This window comes from Macaca thibetana, chromosome 1 (assembly GCF_024542745.1).
Source record: "Macaca thibetana thibetana isolate TM-01 chromosome 1, ASM2454274v1, whole genome shotgun sequence".
Lineage (NCBI taxonomy): Eukaryota > Metazoa > Chordata > Mammalia > Primates > Cercopithecidae > Macaca > Macaca thibetana.
Window position 1 is genome coordinate 176,989,669 of NC_065578.1, and position 19,596 is coordinate 177,009,264.

A 19,596-nucleotide genomic window follows, 5' to 3' on the forward strand; every position below is an offset into this window, starting at 1 on the left:
GCTAGTAAAAGTGTAAAATTTTAATATTTCCATGTTTTCCAATATAACTTTTAGATTGTACTTATGTCACAAAAATATTAATATGCTTGTAATAATTTCCATTGAAGTTGTAGAATACCCAACAGTTTTATATCCATAATGCCTAGATATTTTTTATAATGAAGTAGAGTAAGTGAATACATGAGTTTTGAATTCTTAAAAGATATATTCAATTTGATTCTATTTTTTTTTCTTTTACAGGTGTGAGTCATGCAATGGGAGGGAGAGGAGGAATAAATAGAGGAAATATTAATTAATTGGTCTGTAAACAATAACAATTGTGAATAAGATTTTCAAATCTGTTTTAGTGTAATGATTGTCAAGTTTAAAAACATTTTTATATATAAACTGGTATACTCATGTCAATATTCTTTATTAATAAAATGTTTTTCAGTGTCAAAATGTATTATTCTTTTCTTCATTAGTTGACTCCTCCTTTGCTCATCAGTCTAAGGACAGTTGTACCAGACTTTGGATAAGGTCTGCCCAGAACGAGTAGTAATTGCTCTTGCTGTTCTACTAGGCACATCAATGTTATAGTATTGATCTAAATGGAAGAGAAAACATTTTTTTAGTTAAAAGAAAACAATGCCCAAACTAAAAAATAACTTATATTGACTATTATGCTCAAAGACAATGTTTATCATTTTAATAGAGATGTTTTTACTAATTAATTTGAACTTTATAACAGAAAGAAAAACAATTGCCTAGACTTTCCAACCTTTCAGCTTTTTTGATGTTTCAGAAGATTGACATTTCACCATCTTTTTGTAAAATCAGATTCAACTCTCGTTTATGAAATAAGCATTAAAGAGTAACCAAGTTTGAAAAATAATTTACTTGGGTTTATTCTTTTTAAAAAATACATGCCAGTGTCATTCATATTATGGAATTACAGGCAAAATAACTTAGATTTCTGGGCATTTCAAAGAAAAGCATCCTGAGTAACACAATTTAATTGATAAAGTTAGTTTCTCAGGCACTTCTTTTCTGATCTTACAGACTGCAATGATGCAAATCAGTATAACCTTGTGCCAAACAAGGTATCTGTTAAATGCCACAAATGATAGAAGTAAAATATTATCGTCAGTAGCAATTTTACTCTAGTAATTGGATGTTTTATCGTAATCTCATAAAGGTTAGAGCAGAATTGAATTGCAGTGCCATTCATTTTAATTGAAATTAAAGCAAAAGTCTTAACTCTTTTCCACAGCAATTAGAATTAAGTATCGTAGTGTAACTTCTCACATTCAGTCATCATTGCAGCCAGCATTTTTACTTTATCTTCATTATTTTCACAAATGATATCACCTCCTTGGGAAACTATTAGTTAATAACTTACCTTTAGAAAAGGCATAGTAATCATAGCCATCAGGTTTTCTAATGTTGGGCAGTGATATAGCTGAGGTAACCACATTTGGAAGTCCTCTCCACAGTGTACTCACTTTAACTTCATTATGAAGGAAACCTGTAGATGACATGTTTAATAATAAAGATACCAGATTAAAAGGCAATGTACTATCTTGGGAAGGGCCAGACAGATCTGAGTTTTAATCTCAGTTTTTGCCCTCTGATGTAGAACTATTGAAGGTTATAGATTGGTATATAAAAATAGTTCTTGGTAAGATGTACTTGATAAATAGTATTGGTTATAACTGACAAACCTGAACAAACTGCTTTCCTTACCCACAAGGAAAAAGAAAGTATTGGTCTTTGGTTATTCACTAAGGCAAGTGGATGAGTTTTTCATCAGTAAGCTTAAATTATTAGGGCTGTTTGATCAGTATCTATATTTCGTAAGCCTTACTGTATAAGAAACTGTATCACATCTACTTATGTTTAAGGATTTTTTTAACAGAATAAAAATGTTACCTTTGTCTTGATAAGCCAGTCTGACGGGTGAATAGTGAATTCTGATGGTGTGTGTTAGAGAAGGTCCTATAGCACGTTCAAAGCGACGTCTCCTAACCTGTGTCGTTTCTCCATACACTGGATAATTTAGAGCAGGCCTTCTTCCAGGGCACTTCTGTACAGGTTCCTGTTTATAAATATACTGCTGAATACTGCCACCTGTTATGTGTTAGAATATCACATGGAAAATGAAAATTTTAATCCCCTCAGAAAAGATGGAAAGCAACTTTTACAATGTATAGGAAAAAATTTTGTTTCATTTTTCATATAATATGTCGATATTAATGGCTGTTAGTCAAGGGTATTGTAAAAATAATTATTAAACCCTGAAATACTTGTTGAATGAATAGATGCAGCCAATTACATGGTTATATATTTAATTTCAATTGAAAGTGACAAGTGCTCACGTTGGCAGCACATATGCTAAAATTGGAATGATACAGAGATTAGCATGGCCCCTGTGCAAGGATGACATGCACATTTGTGAAGCGAAAGTAAAACATTCTATCAGTGACCTGAAAACTCAAATGAATTGTGATTTGCCTGTGAAGAAATCTAAGTAAAAATTGAGGACAATAAGAATACTACCCTCAATTTTGATTTTTGTCACTGAAAATATTTGATTCCAGCCATTAAAGATATCTTTTAACAGTAAACTCAATAATAAAATGCTGAGTGTAATTCTTTAAAAGTTTTGTAATCTTGTCAGTTATGTAGCACATACCTCTCTTGAAAAAATACACAGATTCAGGCCGGTTCTTGTATTTAGCTATTGAAAGCGCTGCCACTATTTGTCCAGTTAGTCCTCCAAATCCTTTGACAACTGGTTTGGGATACCCTGCATCTTTTATATCATTGGTAAAACGCCAGTACTGAGAATCCTGATAATTTAAAAGAGAAAATTATGTTACCAGCTTTGGGAAAAAAGATTAGGAACTCATTTCTAGATTTAAGTATAGAGAGAACATGTTAACTTAGTTGAATGGTTGAATTTTGACCATTAATGTTATCAAACTTGCTTATGATTAAATTTTGATGATAGTTTAAAGTGCGGACACTTATATTGGAGGTTAAGGTGATATATGTTGTAATAAACAATGCATTTACAAATTATAATTAAATTTCTCTCACAAAGATAATTGTGTTACCTTGAAGAAGAAAGTTTTTCCTTCACAGTTGCACCTAGTAAAAACAGTATCAATGGGGGAAGGAATACCCCAGACTTCAGTAATTCTGCGAGCTGGAGATGGTGGACTGAATGGACTTAGCATCCAGAAATAATGACCTAAAATTTAAGGAAAAACATCAGCCTACAAGCTGAATGCTAAACCTATCACAAAAGAAACCAAAATGGAAAAAAAAAAAAAAATGTAGTTTTCTTATGCATTGTATGACTGGAAGTTTAGTCAGATCCAAAAGGTAGTGTTTGAACATTTCTGAGAGCAGGTATTTCCCAAGTCCGAAATTTAGCATAACCTTTGAGATATTTTAGTTTTCTAGTTTCTTTAGAACGAGCTATTGGTTGGGCCAGGTGCAGTGGCTCACACCTGTAATCCAGCACTTTGGGAGGTCCAGGTGGGTAAATGGCTGGGCCCAGGAGTTTGAGACCAGTGTGGGCACCATGACAAAACCCTGTCTTCACCAAAAAAAATACAAGAATTAGCCAGGTATGGTGGCGCACACCTGTAGTCCCAGCTACTCAGGTGGCTGAGACGGGAGGATCGCTTGGGCCCAGGAGATTGAGCCGTGATTGTGCCACTCTACTCCAGCCTGGGTGACAGAGGGAGACCCTGTCTCAAGAAAGCCTTTCGGCTTTGTGACTTACTATCTCTTTAGTTCTCAATTTCTTTATCTCTTAGAACTAAAGAATTATAATTTAATGGCTAACATCTCTTTAGCCTCTACTATACAAAAAGGAATTATTTTCACATTTAATCTAAATATGTGTTAAGACTGACTAGCAGAGAGTACAGCAGAGAATTAACATGAAATAACTTTTCTTCTGTTACCCTCCGACAGAGTGTAACACTTAAACACATCACAATTGAGATGTTATTTTCAAATAAAGCAGCGAATATGCATGCTGATGTCATTTCATTTGGTATGAAATTAAAATTTTAACAACCGCCCAAAAAAAAAAATTGAACTACCTTTTAAATCTTAACAGTAGGAAAAAAACCTCAGTAGTATCAGTTCAGGGTCTTGATTTTGTTTTGTTACTTTGTCTAATTTTCTTAATCCAATATTTCCATTATTACTCTCAGATTCTCCTGTGAGGTATGTTTATCAATCAGATTCCCCTCCAGAAAACAACCCAAACTAGCACTCTTCCATGACTTTGGTTCTCATAAATGCCGAAACAAAATGATGAGAAGAAAAATAAACGTGTACATAGCTCACCTCGGAATGCAACTAATGTCCCATTGCGCAAAGTAGTCAGTCCATCTACTGGCCTACCATTGCATATATCGGTCTCATCTAAACAAATTAACAAAAACAAAACAAATACAGAACAAAATGAGAAAAGTATGTATGTTTTTTCAAGTCTTTCCACAGGGTTCTATTTCCTGTTTACCTTTTCTAAGATCTTGAAGAACAAAATTTGACGCGTTTGCAGTTATATACTTGATAATTCCATTTTACTTAAAGATGCTACTCTTCAAAAGTATTACATGAAATAAATTATGATGAATTGGAATGGGCCAGGTTACCTAGATTTTCATGTAAACTAGACATTTATTGGATGTATGAACTCAATGTGAAATTGCATCTTTCAGTTCTGATTGCCCTCCCTTTGGGTTAGTTTGGAAAATGATACTACACATTTTTGCTTTGCATTGTACTTTTAAGAATAGACTCCCAACTAAATTTTTTTGACATTCGATGTACCATCTCTGCTGCTCACAGACACACACATGCTAAATTCCCAACCCTAAATTATTAATTTCCTAAAGAATGAATAAGCTTACTATACGCCTCTGCTTACCTACACGGAAGCTGTAAAACTTCACAAGTTAATCAGGTCAGGTAATACATCTCAGTCGAGTGATACTAAACTAAGGCATTCTGGTTCATATAGATGTAAACTAACATTACCAACTTTAAAAATGAAAATAACTGATTCTAAATACCGGAAAGCATGGGATTGATGATAATGCCTTGATTGGGTACTCTCAGTGAGTAATCCATGCCGGGAATAACTATAGGCGTGAACACATGGGGCCTGGGAAGCATGTGAGGTGTTTCTCCTTCAGCACCACCTGCATCTTCATTCTTTGGATTTACTTCAAATAGTTTGGAGTTTGGAGTTTGGCTAGGTCTGGTGGTGGTTTGGAGCATGGCTTCTGCTACTCTTGAGGTAGGGTTCAATTCTGGCATTGTTGATGTCATCTTGGGGGGAGTTGGTGTCATCTTTGGTTTTCTCACTCTAGGTGTTGTTTTTGGCTTTTTGGTAGAAGTGGGCTTTTTGGTAGAAGTGGGCTTTTTGGTAGAAGTGGGCTTTTTGGGTGCTTTGGTTGGCTTTTGAGGTTTAGCAGTTGTCGCTTTAGAATTAGTAGCTCTATCTTTTGGTTTAGCTGTTTCTTCAGGTTTGTTCATGATCTCAGTTGTAGTAATTGTCTTTTTTGTTGTAGTTACTTTGGGTGCAAGAGTAGTTGTTTTAAAAGTAGTAATTTTGAATGGTGTGGTATCTTGAGTAGTGGTAGATGTTACTTCTGTGGCTGTAGTTGTTATTTTGGATTCGGTAGTTTTTTCTGTTGTAGTTGCTGTCTCTTTTGTCATCTTAGGTGCAACAGTTGTAGTTTCAGGTGTAGTACGTATGTCTCTTTCTGTTATCTTGTCTTTAGCTATTGTAGTCATTTCAGATTTAGTCACTGCAGGAGTCTTAGTTGTAGGTACACTGGGTTTCTTGGAACTGTTTTCAAGAACCTTTGGTGTGGGTTCTGCAGAAAGCTCAGGAGTTGATTCATCAGGGCTTTTGTGGCTAGTGGGAGGCTCCATGGTGGTAGTTGGAGTAGAGGCCTCTGAAGTGGTTGCAGGAGGTGTCTCAGGAGTAGTTGGAGCAGGCTTCTTGGGGGTAGTTGGAGCGGGCTTGTCAGAGGTGGTGGGTGTGGGCTCCTTGGTGGTGGTGGGTGCAAGCTCCTTGGGGGCAGGCTGCTTGGGAGTAGTGAGTGCAGGTTCATTGAGGGTAGTTGGAGCAGTCCCCTTAGGGGTAGTTGGAGCAGTCTCCTTGAGGGTCGTTGGAGCAGTCCCCTTAGGGGTAGTTGGAGCAGTCCCCTTAGGGGTAGTCGGAGCAGTCTCCTTAGGGGTAGTTGGAGGAGTCTCCTTGAGGGTCGTTGGAGCAGTCCCCTTAGGGGTAGTTGGAGCAGGCTCCTTAGGGGTGGTTGGAGCAGTTTTTGGAGCAGGCTCCTTAGGGGTGGTGGGAGCTGGTGCCTTGGGAGTGGTGGGAGCAGGTTCCTCAGGGGTGGTGGGTGTGGGCTCCTCAGGGGTGGTGGGTGTGGGCTCCTCAGGGGTGGTGGGTGTGAGCTCCTCAGGGGTGGTGGGTGTGAGCTCCTCAGGGGTGGTGGGTACGAGCTCCTCAGGGATGGTGGGTGTGAGCTCCTTGGGAGTAGTGGGTGCAGGCTTCTTGGTGGTGGTGGGTGTGAGCTCCTTGGGAGTGGTGGGTGCAGGCTTCTTGGTGGTGGTGGGTGTGAGCTCCTTGGGAGTGGTGGGTGCAGGCTCCTTGGGGGGTGGTGGGTGCAGGCTTTTTAGTGGTGGTGGGTGCAGGCTCCTTGGGGGTGGTTGGGCCAGGCTCCTTGGGAGTAGTGGGTGCAGGCTTCTTGGTGGTGGTGGGTGCAGGCTCCTTGGGGGGAGTTGGGGCAGGCTCCTTGGGAGTGGTGGGTGCAGGCTCCTTGGGGGGAGTTGGGGTAGGCTCCTTGGGAGTGGTGGGTGTGAGCTCCTTGGGAGTGGTGGGTGACGGCTCCTTGGGGGTGGTGGGTGCAGGCTCCTTAGTGGTGGTGGGTGCAGGCTCCTTGGGAGTGGTGGTTGCAGGCTCCTTGGGAGTGGTGGGTGCAGGCTCCTTGGGGATGGTGGGTGCTGGCTCCTTAGTGGTGGTGGGTAAAGGCTCCTTGGGAGTGGTGGGTGCAGGCTTCTTGGTAGTGGTGGGTGAAGGCTCCTTGGGTGCAATTGGTGCAGGCTTCTTGGGAGTGGTGGGTGCAGGCTCCTTGGGGGTAGTTGGGGCAGGCTCCTTGGGAGTAGTGGGTGCAGACTTGGTGGTGGTGGGTGCAGGCTCTTTGGGAGTGGTAGATACAGGCTCCTTGGGAGTGGTGGGTGTAGGCTCCTTGGGGGTGGTAAGAGCAGGGCCTTTGGTTGTAGTTTCAGCTTTGGGTGTAGGTTTAGCCGGCACTTTAGATGTAGGTGCTAAATCTTTAGCTGATGTTTTCTCTACACTTTGTGTCTCTTTAGCTGAAGTAGTCTCTTTTCCATCAGTTGAAGTCTGTTTATTTGTTGTAGTAGGTTCTTTAGTTTCAACTGTTGTCTCTTTATTCGTTGTCAAAGATGTCTGTTTAGATGTATCAGAATTAGGTGGAAGACTGGGTCTGGGATTTTTTGGTTTTGCTGTTGTGATTTTGGGAGATGTGGTGACTTTATTGTGTTGGGTGGTAGACGTGGCAGGAGTTGTGGTGACCTTGAAGTCACCATTGTCCAATCCACTTCCAGCTTCATCTACAACTGGTGGTTTGGGAGTAGGTTTCTTTTTAGTTCTGTTCTTCTTGTTATCTTTTCCTGGAGAAAAAACACATCTTGTTATTTTAGAATTTTTTTTCTTTAATAGTGAGATAAAGATCCCATTTTTATCATTGACTAGTTGTGTGTTTCTAAGCAAATTGCTAACCTCTACTATGTCCTTTAATTTGTTGTAAAATGGTAAATACTCAACCTATCTTATTCAGTTGTTTTAGGGAATGAATGAGATGAGGGATGAGAAAGCACAAATTAAACTCTATACAATTAATACATGTAAGTCAGTGGCAACTTTGAAATTAGCAACACAACAAATAACACTAATTCATCTGTTTATATTAATGTTCTTTACCCCCCACTTTTCTAGTCTTATTCTTCAGTGCCCAGTGTCCCTTCCTTCCTCCTGGAAACCTAGTACTACCATCTTGCTGCAACAATTATCTCAGAGGCCTCTACAGCTACCTCTGAGCAATCTGCCCCAGTCACCTGCACAGTCCCTGCTTGAGGCTTGTTCCCATACATAGGGCTATTAGCCACTCCTTTTCTTCTGCGCAGCTAAACTGGCAAGTCCCAGGGGACATAAGTAGGAGATTAGGGTGCCATGGCAGCAAAAAGACAGTATTTATCAAGGCTTTCCCATAGCAGCTACCCCACAGGTGAACTACAAAGCCCAAGGGTGGCTTTGTGCATGATTTTCTGGGTGACTAAAAGATTAAATATCTGGCTATTTATCTAGAGAGAATGCTTCGGAGGAAATCACAACCACTTAGAGTTCTTTAAAACTCCCTTATCCAAAAATTCAGTATTTCCTGGAGAAAGAGAATATATTTTAGAACCAGAACTTCAGGAAATAATAAACAGCAAAGGAAATCTCTTTTCAGGCAATAATAGCCTACTCTGTAGCATAGTCTCTACTAGAGAAAAATCAGCCAGATATATAAGTTACCAGGAAAATAAAGAGGATTTGTAAAATATGGATAACATTTTTTCCATAGAGGTTTGTAAGAATTTAATGAATTAATACTTGTAAAACACTTAGAACAATAGTATATAAATGTTTGTTAAAATAAAGCTGGGGAAGGGAAAATGAAGATGCAAGGAAGATGAAGGGGAAGAAGCAAAATGATATCAAGTAAATAAGAGTGACAATAGAACGCCATAAATAATCATCTCTGGTGCCATCCTGTGGTTCCACAGTCAATGCTACAGCATCTTCTTATCCTTTGCTTTTAGAGTGGCTTCTGAGCTGCTTGGCACTAATTTCCTGTAGTAAGTATTCATTTGGTACTTTCTAAGATAATAGTTTTAAAGTTATATTCCCCCACCCCATATTGAGATGTCTTCATTCTACCAACACGCACTACTTTTAAATATAATCATTGTTAATATGGCATTGATATAGTCTTTGATCTTTATCAATGCTCAAACCTTTGAGTTTCTTCTGTAATTCTCTATTAGCAGCTGAATTTTTGGAAGACTTGATTTTCCGAATTGTTGAAGAAGAAGAGGAAGAGGAGGAGGAGGAGGAGGACTCTTGATTTTCAGAAACAGAATGTTCTATAAATCAAATAGAAAGTTTGATCACACCAACTTGATTTAAAACAAAAAAGAACTGACAGTCTAAATACAGCAAGAAGTGCTATTTACTAATCTACAAGTATCTGGATTTTGCTTTTATTAGTAATATGACCAACTGCCTTTCAACTGTCATTAAAAGCAAGGCACCTGGGCTTATCACAGATACTAGCAGTATTACTAGTATCTCTCAACTTTCCCATATCCTCCAAAACACAGAATCAAATTATTCTGCAAAGAAACTCATGGGATGGTTTTTGTTTTTTACAGTAAGATGTGTCCCTTCTGATTTGTTTTAACCCAGACTCATGCTGGGTTTGGTAAATACAGAAAGACCTGAGAGTTTATACTTTGTCTTAAACTTTACTTAAAAGCAAAGTCTAAAACCTTCAAGTGTAATGAGCCTCATGATTCCTAAGATTACCCTGTTCTCTGAGAATGGGCTTAGATAAGCAGTCACCTACAAGTTATTTCATCTAAGAAAGCTCCTTTGATTATATCTGTCATCTTCCTACCTTCTGTTATTTCCTCTGATTCTACAACTTTCTTAGTCGTCTTCTTGTTTGGTGGTTTGGGTGAACGTTTGGTTGTTGATTTGATGGTTTGAGATGCTCCTGAAGGTGGAGGTGCTTTCTTTGCAGATGGTGGTGATGTGGGATTATGCACTGAGGCCAAGCAAGACAAGTCAGTTAACATCTTGTTTTCATCAGCAGCTCTAACTGTGAAAAGCACAGATGCATCTAGCTTCAAGAGTAGATGCTGGTGACAGCCAGTGCAGGCAGGCTCCAGCCCAACACGAATGACTCCATTTTATTCTAAGGATGCATTGCTATAAAATATTAGTTCTCAGATTGTTGTAAGTTATGACAGGGAGCAAAGTCTCAGGAATCAGAAGACCTGAATTCCAGTCCTAGACCTACGAGCCTCTACCATTGTGACCTTAGGCAAATAATTCTCTTGAACTTCATCTTCCTGTCTACAAACTAAGATGTTTATTCAAGATGATTTCTAAAAGTCTTTGCCTTCAGAATTTTTTTTCTGTTTTAGTATTCGTTTTTTGTTTTAATATTCATTTAAATTAAATGATACCAATTTGTCCTTTGTTTTTTTAATTACAAAAGTTCCACATGAATATTCTTGTGAAAAGTTCACACCTTCACATTATGCTTTTCCTCAAATGTGCTTCCCTTCCCAAAGATACAACTGTTAATGGTTTGGAGTGTATCTTTTTAACCTTTTAGTCCCCTTCCCTCTTCTGCTTCTCAGTCTAGAAGAGAAAACACGGAACTTTAAAATTTTTTTTTTAATCATTAGGAACAAGAGGGACTAATGAAGGATATGAAAACAGAGAGTACTGGGGACTCTCTGGGTACAGAAAAGTTGTGATAAATTGTGCTGCTCCCAGCAACATCGCCCCAGAACCCTATTGCTATAGTCTCCATGAACTGGCCACTGCCCCTCTCATTTCTCTTGCCACCCAACAAAAATGTCAAGTATCTCAATTTGAGAAACAGATCTGCCATGTACTAGCTCGTGCTCTTGGCCAGAACGGTTAACCTCTTGAACTCTGTTTTCTCTCTCCCATTCGGAGACACTTGGATGGCTGGGATTCCTTCAATTCTTGAAATGTTATGATTTTTAGATGTATAGACACCTGTAAGTGGTATCTATACTGAAACAACTAGGTGGTGAATCTCAAGATAGTTGGGTTATTATACTTAAACAATAAAGTATTGAGATTCTGAGTGGTTTTATTATTTTAAGTTGGGACCCTGACTATCTTATGAATTCTGTAAAGAAAGTTGGCCAGCATTTCCTTCATCTTTTTTTTCACTGAGTTCTACCTAAACTTTAAGTAAGCTGACCAAACATTTCTTAGCATAAAGTATTATCTTTATCAAAATGTTCTCTCAATGTCTCATCACTTTCTAATCATCTTCCCTCCCTACACATCCTCTGCCCAAAACAAATTCTTAGCTTTCTTGTCTCACAGCCAAAACAATTAGGGTAATGAGTAAATATGTGTCACTCATCATGGGACCTGCTAAAAGCTGCAGGAAGGGTGAGCTCTGAGTTTTTTATTACAAGGGTGTTGTCTTCATTATTTTTGGAATGTTTTCCCATGAAAACATTGAACGGCTAAGAAACATCTCTCAACTCTGCTGATTAACAGTTTTCCACTCTGTTTCTTCACTGTTCTAAACAAGCAGGAGGTGAAGGCTTGTTTAAATAAAATGATAAGATTGATTATGCAAGCAAAGCTTGTCTTCACCTCCACAAATATTCTTGTTTTAACAAAGTAGAATTTAAGAACAGCCGTTTGGTAAAGGAAAGTAATTCAGTATTTAAGTATGTTTTTAAAATCTTTTTCTATAAAATCTGGAGCCTTTTGTTATATTCTAGAGTAGTCCTTCAAGACCTATAAATAGAGAAGATGATATTAAGATGGGAATATCGCTTGTTATTGACTTTACCATGCACATGTATTGGAATAGAGACTGCTGAAGAGACTGCAGAAATGGGAAGGAACATGACAGTTAACAACGTGTTACGTAGATTTGCCTATAAATTTAATGGCTTAAACTAATTCATAAATTTACTTGTTTAGGGAAGCTGAAAGTGTTGCTTGTGTCCTTAAATATATACTCAAACACTGAGGCCAAAAGCACAGATAGCTCGAAGGATAGTTGGCTTTGTGAAGTCAGCAAGGGTGAGACAAGAAATAATCAAGTGAGTTGATTACTGTTGATTTAACCTGAAATTGAACCATATCTGAAGAAAAAAAAGACATGTGCATTCAGCCTCATCCTCTGTCTTTCCCCTCTAGCAACATCTTGTGCTCCTGGAGCCTGGCTGAGCCTGGGGGTGCTGCTGTTGCAAGGCGCTTTTCTTCTTTAATTAATCTCCACAACACAAAATTGTTATGAAATAGCTTATATGTTAGTAGAATCAAGGCATGAGATGGACTGCATGTTAGACATTAGCAGTGATGCTAAGGTCGGTGCACAGATCTGCCTATACTGAGAAGCATTGGTTGGTACTGTGATGCTTACCTTCTGCACAGAAACTCTCATAATCAGGACAGCACTTGTCATACTTCTTACATTGGGCGTCGCAGTCACACTCCCTCCCTCTCTCGAAGGACTCAAAGCAGCGGCCTTTACAGGAAAGCTCTACCCAGAGCAAAACAAGAAGTTACAGATTATTAATTGCAAAGCCAGGCCCGTGTATTTGACAGCCATTTCCCACCTTAGACTCGACTAGGTTTCCAAAAGTTCATTTCTAAGTCTTTTATTTAAAATTTGAAGTACATCATCCAGGAAAAATTAGATAGTATCCCAGATGGAGACAGCCCAAGTCAAAAAAGAAATATGGTGACTGAGGGCCACTCTTCTTGCCGTTCAAGACGTCCTGATGCTGCCTAAGTTATTCACATTTATGAACAATGAAAAATCGGGAAATGTCTAAATAGTGAGGTACACTTAATATGAAATCTCTTCATCCTTCTCCTCTTCACACACTGTTTTGTAATAGATTCACAGTAATTGAATGTACAGATCTCAGCAATATATTCCATATAAATATATATCTGTATATATATATATTCCTATAAATGGGCCACTTTTGAGGCTTAAAAATCATTTGTAATGCAGAGACCCTTATTATGACAAACTGAGAAACGTGTATAGTTGAAAGCTTTCAGCCTAATCTTATAGTGTGGACTATGTTAGGGAGGACTACTCATTTAAAACAGGAAAATTTAAAAAGCCTTGGTTAGAGGTACCAGGACTTACCAAGGCCTATTTGAAATAATTACCCACCCAATACATAAATTGTACAATGTATTCCTCACCTTCGCATTCAAATTCTAAAGCAAATATACCTTTCAAATAATTTTAATTATAATTTTCTTAAATTGAATAGGAAATGTTTCTGTGTTAATAACAAAATGGTCCAAAATATATTCAAGTGAAACACTACTCACAATTTAAAATTCAGACCTTCGAGTTTAACTGAAATTCATCATTAAACACTAGCACTTTATCTTTAAAGTGTCTTTTCCAGGTAATTTAGAAATGTATTAACATCAAAAAGTCAAATAATAGACAAGATTATTCCACGCTCATGTATTCTTTTGAGAAACTATTGAAAGACCTCATCACTAGTTGAGGACATCTCTGATTGTAAATAATTACTCCTTACTATATACTTAATGACTGTTGACTCATCGTATCTTCTCTATTTAAAATAAGACATTTTACTTGGAACTAGTCAATAACCTTGTGCAAGTGACAGATTTCCAGGCTCCCCTTACCCTCCCCAGTAATCACAAGCTTTGACACCATCCTTAGGTACAACGCGCTGCAACATTTATGCAAGTGAAGGAAAAGGCACTTAAGCAAAGGAAGTGATACAGTGGGAAAACATCACTGCAAGTGGGTGCAAGGGGAGGCTCAGTCTCACAGTCAGCACTGCACGAGGGTGCAAGGAGGCACTCACAGACTCACAGAGCTGCTTAACAGAGGAGACACTCGCTCTCAGGACTTACCCACAGTGCAGACTCTCTTGAAATCAGGGCAGCACTCCATGTAGTGTTGACAGTTATAATCACAGTTGCAGGTGGCATCTCTAGAATACCCTTCCCCACATCTCCCTGCACAGCTTGATAAATCTAAAATTATACAATACTGGCGTAAATATGGCCAAACCACTTTATAGAAAGGGAGCAATCTAATGAGGGGGACGAAGCTGCTTGGTGAGAGAGAATTTTATTGACCGAGAAGGTGTTGGAATGATGTTAGCAATAGGCCCAGCTGATATTTGGCTGATGTCTTAGGTGATCTCAGTTATGTCACTTTATTCTTCACTAGATTGAGATAAAAAATACACTTTTGAAAAGCAGGCAAAGTAATGGCTTTGCCTGAAGAGGGTGATATTCCTAAGGGAGAGGTGGCAGCTACAGCTACTACCGATGCTGTGGCTATGATGATTAGCAGTTGACATTTATTGAGCTTCTCTATGCCAGGTACTGAGTCATACATTATCTCTAATGCTTATGAAAATGTTTCCAGGATTTAATAGCCCTTTTTTAGAGATAAGAAAGCTGAAACACAGAAATTTTGACGACTTGCTCATCATCACACGGCTAGTTAATAGTTCCAGTGTATCTGTATCGTAGGCTAATTAATACCTTCCAATTATTTGTAGTGAACTCATTTACTCTTATAATTGTCCTAATTTAGATAATACATTTTATGATCACCTTAAGTAAACAATCCATCCAGAATTTGAACTCTGATATATCTTATTTCAAGCCTGAGATTTTTCCACCCATCGCATCGCCTCCCATTCCTGATGATAAGCTTAAAGCAAGCCGGTTGCACCAGCACAAACTTTACTGAGCTTTTTCTTTCTTAATTGGTGGGGATAACTGGATTTTTAAAATGTCAGGGAAGCCAGATGCTTACAACCACTGCTAAAGTGAGAACACTTAAAATAACTGGGCATAACTATAAAGGTCATGAACAGAGATTCTCCAGGCAACAAATAAGCAAACAATAACAAAAGCATACTCATTCTCAAATATTTTTTAAAAGTCATTTGGAAAACACCACCTTAAAACCCTCCCTAAGAAATGACTGCAGGAATGTGACAATGGAATCCATCTCTGGAACAGAAATTGGCAGGTGCAATGTCCTAAATCCACAGAGGAATGTTGAAACACACTGAAAACAAATCTTAATAGAGTCCAGGAATGCCAAGGTCTGAATATGCAAATAAAACAGTAAATTATAGGACAACTTTCAGAACATTTTGCATACATGAATGCATAACACATACAAAAATGTATATATAGTGTATGTATATAAATACATATATTATATATAAAGAAAAAAGAGAATGAGATGAGGTTGAGAAAGCAAGGGAAGCAGACAAGACAGTATCAAGAGATTTTTTTTTTATGGTTGGCAGATTTCTGAAATAAGAAATCAACTGTAATCCCGGCACTTTGGGAGGCAGAGGCGGGCGGATCACCTGAGGTCAGGTGAGACCAGCCTGGCCAACATGGTGAAAACCCATCTTTACTAAAAATACAAAAATTAGCCAGGCATGATGGCAGGGGCCTGTAATCCCAGCTACTCAGGAGGTTGAGATAGGAGAATCGCTTGAACCTGGTAGGTGGAGGTTGCAGTCAGCCAAGATCATGCCACTGCACTCCAGCCTGGGACAAAAAAAGACCCTGTTTCAAAAAAAAAAAGGAAATCATCCTTACAGGAAAAGTTTGTTTTCATAGATTAGGTGTCTGTCCTACTTTTATTGCTATTAATTATAACCATTAATTATATTTATTTATTTATTTATTTTTGAGACAGAGTCTCACTCTGTTGCCCAGGCTGGAGTACAGTGGAGCAAGCTCGGCTCACTGCAACCTCCACCTCCTGAATTCAAGAGATCCTCCTGCCTCAGCCTCCGAGTAGCTGGGATTACAGGCACACGCTACCACACCCGGCTGATTTTTTGTATTTTGTATAGAGACAAGATTTTGCCATGTTGCCCAGGCTGCTCTTGAGCTCCTGACCTCAGGTGATCTGTCTGCCTAGGCCTCCCAAAGTGCTGGGATTACAGGTGTGAGCCACCGCACCCAGCCCCGTTAATTTTAATTTCATTTATTTAATGAAAATTAAAATTAAAGTAGCACTGTTTTAGTGAACAACCAATTGTATTACAGAGGAAAAGGCAGTTTAGAAAGTGCCCCCAGGGTTGTGAACCTTGTCATATTGTTATGCGAAAGCCGAAGGGTCTGGAGATACTGGAGTAGTCATCATTCTCATTGACTATTCACATTTGCTTTCATGTGTTTTCCCATCTTTTCTTATCTAAACAATTCTGCAACTTATGCCTATGCAGACAGTTACCACTCTTGTTCAGGTTTCATAAGAATCTTCGTATTTTACTGGAAATGTTTACTTTAGAAATGTAATTTCATCATAACTGTCATGAATCTTGATTTTTATTCTCTCAGCTTTTGCTTATCAAAGGGGAACAAAAGGAAAAGAAAAGAAAAATCCAAAGCTTGGCATTGTTACTCTTAATCCACCTAGATGGCATGATAGCATCTTCTACTAATGTGATTACACTGAGTGTACTTTAACATTCTCTAAAAAATGAATAACAAGAACTGTTCATCCAGGACCTGTTTTAGAGGACTGTGAAAAGTTTAATGTTATAATACAAAATGACAGTCACGTCTGTATTTGTCCATACCTGGATGAATAGTTCCTGTAAGAAAAAGAGAACATTTTCAAGACTAATAAAATGCCATTTGAAACACTGTCGTTTATTATAATATGGTATCTATGCCTAAATGATGCCAAAATAAGTTATCAATAATTTATTTGATTTAAAAGACCAAATTGTTCAACATATAGGCAAAAAATATGTTATCTAAATATTGTTCTTTTTAGTTATTTTTATGATACTATATAGCTCCAGCATAAATTTATGATGAACTGTTTGCACTTTTTAAACTTTTGGGAGAACCATAGAAATAACAAGTACCAAAATTATTATTTACAGAAGCTCAAAACTCTCAAAAGGAGAAAAAGATGAGAATTCCGAAGCACTTATAAACAGGCTACATATTGTATATTATTTTAAGGTTGTACGATATATTAAACTCAAGCAAATATAAATTTTTAGAAATATATTTCTGTTGTTATAAAAATCAAGACTGAATGATTAGCAATAGTTGTTAAATAAAAGTATGTCCGATGGTTAAGCTACCTTGAGATGAAACTTGCTGAATCACGAAAACAGACAGCAGCAACAACAGGTAAATGGGAAGTGTTTTCCACGCCATGGTTGTTTTCGGGTACCATAGGTACCCTTGCTGAAAATAAAATAAAGGTATCAGAAAACTGCTCTTTCATCTCACCACTAACTTAGGCTTGCACTATACATGTTTCAGTAATTTTAAAAATGTAACTTAATAATAAAACCATCCTATTCTTGAAACAAGACTTTAAATCACCTTTAATTCTATAGAAAATATTTGACCATTAGACTTAATTTTATGCAGAACAAATCACGTCACCCTCAGCCATATTATTGACAGTTTTAATATTTAAGAAATCTCTAACATAGAATAGACTTATCTTAAAACTCTAGTCAAAGTATAGCATGTACTTACCAGTGCAAGGTTAAAATTTTATCTTAAGGAAAATAATAACCCGTGTCATTGAAATGTAATTTAATAAGCATCATGGAGTTACTGTTCCAACTTTTCCTTAACTCTCAATATAAATTCAGAGACTTCCAACAGGTGTATTGCATAAATATAATCCTTTTCAAAAATTTCCAACTACTATCCTTATACATTTTTTTCAAATACCTCTAAAGAAAACACATTTAATTCCATGAAGCAAGTTAACTTTGACACTTACCCGTAAAGGATAGATGAGTTTATCTCATGTCCTGGAAGTCTTATATATCAGTGCAAATATAGTGGGATGAACCAATTAGTCCAAAGGTTAGACAAAATCAACAGTGACAACCTATGAAATCAAACTTTCCTCATTTATTGGAAGAGGGCCCAGACGACTAGACTTAGGCAACATCTGGAAAACACTTCCATTAAGCAAAATGACTACTACAAAATAAATTTAGATTTATTGGCCAGAGCACATTTCTAATTTCTAAGTGAAGTGAACAAATTGTCCTGAGATGGTAAATAGCCCTGGCAGGCTTCAACTAGTATATTGAAGCAGCAACTGTAAAACATTCACATACTGGTATCACTTCTTTCTTTCTTCCGTTTTCCAGTTAAATCTAGCAAAGGTGGCTTTGACATTTACCTAGTGTTAGCTTGTGGTATACATTTTATATACTTATACCATTATATCAAATGTACATTTCTTGAGTAGTTTCATTTTCTCTGAGCACAGAAAACATGCTCTCAGTTACCTGCAGGTGGATTATTGACACTGGATTTTCTAGCTTCCTTTATCATCTTAAAAACCTGCTTAAAAACCGTATTGATATTTTCCTTAGATCCCTCCTTTAAGATAAGCATGCTTGGAAAAGGTCTTTTAAATTACTAATTTTGCTCCCTTTCCACAATGAAAATGTGAACCATCACCATTGCACAGCTAAGTCAGCTCAGCCCAAGGCTTTCCCCCATTTTCATATGGAATGTATTGGTGTAAAATCTTACCCACCAACATAAGGCCTCTCTCATGTCCTAGCACCTCCCTGAAACCTTTCCAGATCAAATTCAAATCACATCTAGAATTATAGTCAACAACTGTACTACATTTTACTGAAAGCATCTGTTCATCTGTCTCATACCCCCAACAGACTATGATTTCCCTAAGGACAACCAACACATATATCTTAGTCTATTGCCAACAAACAGCCCAGTTGTTTCACCAAGTTTATATGTTTAAAACATGGTCAGGCCGGGTGCAGTGGCTCACTCCTGCAATCCCAGCACTTTGGGAGGTGGAGGTGGGTGGATCACCTGAGGTCAGGAGTTTGAGACCAGCCTGGCCAACAAGGTGAAACGCCCTCTCTACTAAAAATACAAAAAATTAGCCGGGTGTGGTGGTGGGCACCTGTAATCCCAGCTACTCGGGAGGCTGAGGCAGGAGCATCACTTGAACCTAGGAGGTGGAGGTTGCAGTGAGCTGAGATCACGCCATTGCACTCCAGTTTCGGCGACAAGAGCAAAACTCAGTCTCAAAAAAAAAAAAAAAAAAAAGAAAGAAAAAAGAAAAAGGAAAGGAAAGAAAACATGTTCAGTGAACCACATGGTTGAAGGTTGGATCCTGCTGTCTACTATTCATTTAGTAGGTGCTGCAGTTAATTTTCACAAAATGCCTTAAAGTTAAATATAATCATCCACATTTACAAATAAAAAGATGAAGACCCACAAATGAAGAATGTGTGACCCATCCAAGGATCTATAAAGACTAGAGGCCAGAACCAAGATTTGAACCCATGTCTTTGCATTTTAAGTTCCATCATGTTTGCACTATATCCAGCTCCCTTTTGATCAAAACCATCACTTAGTTTGTAATCATTATACTACATTTTACTCCTTTACTCCACATGTATACACAGATTTGTGAGATTGTGACTTTTTTAAGACTAGGAATTATAAGCATCTATTTTCTTTCCACAGTGCTTATTTCACAGGACTAAACATATAAAGACAATTTGGAGGACACCTGCTCATCTCTAAATAATCCCCCTTTTCTGGAAACTACTTCCCTTTCTATCAGGGTATTTTCCTTTTAGCTCTGGTTATATATGTTACCTTCCCACATCAGCCACAGCCAATAGGATTAG

The 19,596-nt window shown here is 38.0% G+C and overlaps 2 protein-coding genes and 1 non-coding gene across 3 annotated transcripts in view; 2 read left to right on the top strand and 1 right to left on the bottom strand.

The window, feature by feature from the left end:
- Positions 1–441, top strand: part of TPR (translocated promoter region, nuclear basket protein) — a 62,581-nt gene extending 62,140 nt beyond the window's left edge. Inside the window, exon 52 of the mRNA XM_050783265.1 lies at positions 241–441. Within this exon, the coding sequence (XP_050639222.1) occupies positions 241–296 (56 nt within the window). The 3' untranslated portion in view covers positions 297–441. The remainder of the gene's footprint in view (positions 1–240) is intronic.
- On the bottom strand, positions 394–17,769 carry PRG4 (proteoglycan 4). Its single transcript, XM_050783274.1, is given in 14 exon segments — positions 394–586; positions 1,382–1,507; positions 1,912–2,109; positions 2,675–2,831; positions 3,099–3,235; positions 4,351–4,428; positions 5,082–6,675; positions 6,677–7,713; positions 9,100–9,228; positions 9,762–9,911; positions 12,300–12,419; positions 13,796–13,918; positions 17,032–17,137; positions 17,691–17,769. Coding segments are annotated over 13 exon segments (4,023 nt in total). The 5' UTR covers positions 17,108–17,137; positions 17,691–17,769; the 3' UTR covers positions 394–488.
- Positions 2,350–2,457, top strand: LOC126944618 (U6 spliceosomal RNA). The gene has a single exon (XR_007722133.1). It is a non-coding gene; the product is annotated as a U6 spliceosomal RNA (small nuclear RNA).
- Positions 17,770–19,596: the final 1,827 nt, after the last annotated feature.